The sequence below is a fragment of the Protopterus annectens genome, chromosome 15.part0, assembly GCF_019279795.1.
Source record: "Protopterus annectens isolate FY-2018-M chromosome 15.part0, PAN1.0, whole genome shotgun sequence".
Lineage (NCBI taxonomy): Eukaryota > Metazoa > Chordata > Ceratodontiformes > Protopteridae > Protopterus > Protopterus annectens.
In genome coordinates, this window is record NC_056749.1 from 261,244,730 (window position 1) to 261,248,336 (window position 3,607).

Sequence of the window (3,607 nt, forward strand, 5' to 3'; positions counted from 1 at the left end):
CTAACAGCTGGAAGAGAAATTTTTACTGCTAATGAATTTAAGGCCAGCTGAGCATCTCAGACAAGTATTAACCAGAGATAAAACTACTGTGAAACAGGAATAAAAGAAACATTGTCCACACATCTAATGATGACCTCAGTGTCCGAATACTTTGCCCTACACCAACTTTGCCTGACACAGCCTTTTTTGCAATAACCTAATTTTTGCCAAACGTAGAAGTTTTCATCAAGCAAGTCCAATGTACAGTACAGCATTCACAAAAATGCTAACTTTTTTGGATTACAGTAATGAAGCATGTTCAGCACATTATAAGTGCTCAAGATGACTTGCATTACAATTAACTAGTGAACTCTAACCTGCCACCATGACGCAAAGAACAGACGAAGAGCACTTTCAATCACATCTATTTACATCTCCATCCATGAACTAGTCTACACTCTCATGACTTAAGAGTGCATAACTTTTTTACATCAAAGAAAAAAATATATTAAAACAGTGTCTGGATTAGAAAGAGCAAACAGAAAACATAGTAAAATATTTTCATTTCAAATCAAATGTTAAAAATTATACATCTGGAAAATACTTCTTGCATCCGAATACCTTTCACCATCAACACCTCAGTCACTCAATTTGCAAAAAAAGTAGTGCAAGCTGTATCATTTAATGAAGCAGTTATCTGTTGTGTGAGGGAGGTTCGAGGCAAACTAGCACATACAATGCTCGAGCATAACATACTCTACACTGCCCTTATTTGATTTCCTGTCATTGCCAACATACAAGCATGTACCTTTTTTGCCAGGACAAAGGATCCATCAAAATCTAGAAACCATCAAAATAAAAGATCTCATGATAAAACACAAGGGAATTCCAATGCAAGATTAACAATGTCCTGTGTCCTACATGTGCGCCCTTATCCCCGTACTACTCCTGCAGCTCTAAATTAATGGCAATAAAAAATGATTTTTGCTTTAACTTTTTCAGTTTCAAATGAGCACAAGATTCAAGTCAGGAAAGTCAGGACGTGAAGGATAACCGAATATCCCCATACAAGTTTAATGTCTGTTCAAAGATTACCAGAACCTCACATTAACTTGTTTATCTCTGCACTCTCCATACATGGTGATGGGTGCTTGGCTTGAATTTCAAAACCCCATGCTGTCCAAATTTGGGTGACATGCCGTAGAGGGTAATGATACAAACATCAATATCCAATATTAACAGAATGACATTTTAACTTAAGTACTGTGGTACAATAAATACAGCCTAAAAATAAATGTGTAACATTCTGCCTAGCAGCTCCCATTTCTATTTCCCACCCTTCAGTAAAGCTCTACTGCAACTTGTGCTCTTTTTAGTAATGGTGAAATGTTTCAAGGGTATTAAAAACTGTACTCAACATGAGTGGGACAAACAAAGGATGCAGAAGGGAACATATTCATACACAAATGGACTTTCGGACACTGTCTTTTCTTCCTAGCAGAAATAATGTCATAAAACTAACAGAAAACAGAAAAAACATACAACAGTGACTGAAGTATACAAACGTTTCATGTCTACTGTTTTAGTTCTCCTAGCTGTTAAAGAAATGTGTGCTTTTAGTTTAAAGAAATTTAGAAGAAAACTACTTGGTAGAATGTTAATATATGAAATTTTGCTGAACATTACAGTACACCGCAGTTAATGTAAAATAAGAAAAATGAACTCATAGCAAACAGGAGAAAACTAAATGTTGCAATGACAAGGCATGAAAAACAAATCAAGATTATAGCACTGTAGCGTAATCACAATGTAAGGTTAAATAGAAAAAGAAGCCTTCCCAGTGTTCAACCTCTTCACCAAATTACTAAGTTCTCCAAAAGTAATAGCTTCTTTAAGGCTGCCTATGAGCTCGGCAAGAGTTTACTTGACATTATAAAAAGTAGCCATATAACCTGTAGTAGTACGCACACACAGCAGGGAAGAATATGGTATACGATGATCAGTTCTAGTGAGAAGCAGCAGGACTTCCAAGACAATTTAGCAGACTGTACGGAAAACTAAAAGTTTTGCAATTTCAAAGTGATTATTTTTGGCACAAGAAATCCACCAAGCACAATTTGTTTTAAATGGCAGGTACTACATGACTGTGTAGCTCAGACAGTTAAGCCTGAACCAGGTCATCTGGTTAATAAGCTCCCTCCAAACTGAAAATACTTGTTTCTTGCAGAAAAGCTTGAAGACTTACTGGTTGTGGTTTAAAACAAACAAAACAAAACAAAAAATAATCAAACCAAAAACACACCTATAGACAAGGTGAAAAAGCAAATACCCACAAGTTCAACATATAATCTCTTTTTCAAGTCTGAGGTTTTATCTCTAGAACAGTGAGTGCAGAACATTTCCAAAAAAGTTCAAGTTAACACGCTTCCATCTCACATGGTGAGTGTACACATGAATAAATACCATTCCCAATTCATGTGGAAAACTTATACAACTTGCAGCCTGCTACTCCATTTGGAATGGAACACCGCCTTCGCTGTTTCACATCTTTCCCAATCAACAGATGTGTCTATAAGCACTAATCAACAGTTCAGCTTCAACACCTTCAGAGAACTGCATCTGTCCATAGGCAAGCAGTCTTCATTTACAAGTCTTGCAAGGAAATACTTGCCTGGGATTTTTGTAAAGATATGTTTGCTCATTGTCTGAGCAGCAGTGACTTAACACTGGCTAGAATTAAGTCAGACAGTCAAAGACTGACATACATGTCTCAACAACTGTGAGCCTCATGATGGCTCAGGCAGATTTTGTGGTGTCCAAGGTCTCTTCAATCATGTGTGCCCCACAACTGCTCAAGCAGACTCTGTGGTCTCCATAGGTTTCAGACATTTAGTTAGATGATCTGGTTTGTTTCCAGCAGCGTAGTGTTCCCACATCTGTAAATACAAGCTCTCCAAGTCTGCTGTGTACTGCTTGGTGTTGAACAGAGGGCTAGAAATCCTTTGTTTCCAAACCTTGGCACGAATCTTCTTTAAGCTGCAAAATAAAGAATAATCATGAGAACAACTACTCCCTCAAATATGTATTCCCCTTAAATAGAGAACTAAAAACATTTTTACATTACCAGCTCCTATAAAAGGACTCGACTTAAGTCCTACTGGGGGTTAATCGTTACCAATCACCAAAAAGCTTGGGCAATCCCATGTTTGAGAACATCTATGCATCCCTTCTGAAAGATGCTTTAATGAAACATAAGGCAGTATGCTTCCTCAGCTCATCACTTTGACCCCTGTCATCACACTTCTCATCTGTCCAGATTTTCTCAGAATGTCCCGATTTCTGCCTCATAATTTTGACCCATTTCTCATAAAACCTGCATTTTTCTAGCAAATCAGTGAGGACTGAAACACTAAACAGACATGCGAGTTTCAGACTTCATATCCTCAGAAAATGCATGGTAAGAAAAACATTTTTTGTAATAACTTTCCAAGTTCATAATAGCAATAACTAAAATTTGTCTATTTTTTTTTGGGGGGGGGGCACCTTTGCCCCCCCCCCCTTAATTTTTGGCTTTGTCCAGATTTCTTCTAAGAGACTGACAGGTATGCTTGCTACTAAATACTTTCCC

At 37.4% G+C, this 3,607-nt stretch overlaps 1 protein-coding gene across 1 annotated transcript in view; it reads right to left on the reverse strand.

Moving 5' to 3' along the window:
- Positions 1-388: 388 nt before the first annotated feature.
- The window catches only part of OGT (O-linked N-acetylglucosamine (GlcNAc) transferase), a 2,411,396-nt gene continuing 2,408,177 nt past the window's right edge, over positions 389-3,607 (reverse strand). The window contains exon 22 of the mRNA XM_044057256.1: positions 389-3,015. Within this exon, the coding sequence (XP_043913191.1) occupies positions 2,832-3,015 (184 nt within the window). The 3' untranslated portion in view covers positions 389-2,831. The remainder of the gene's footprint in view (positions 3,016-3,607) is intronic.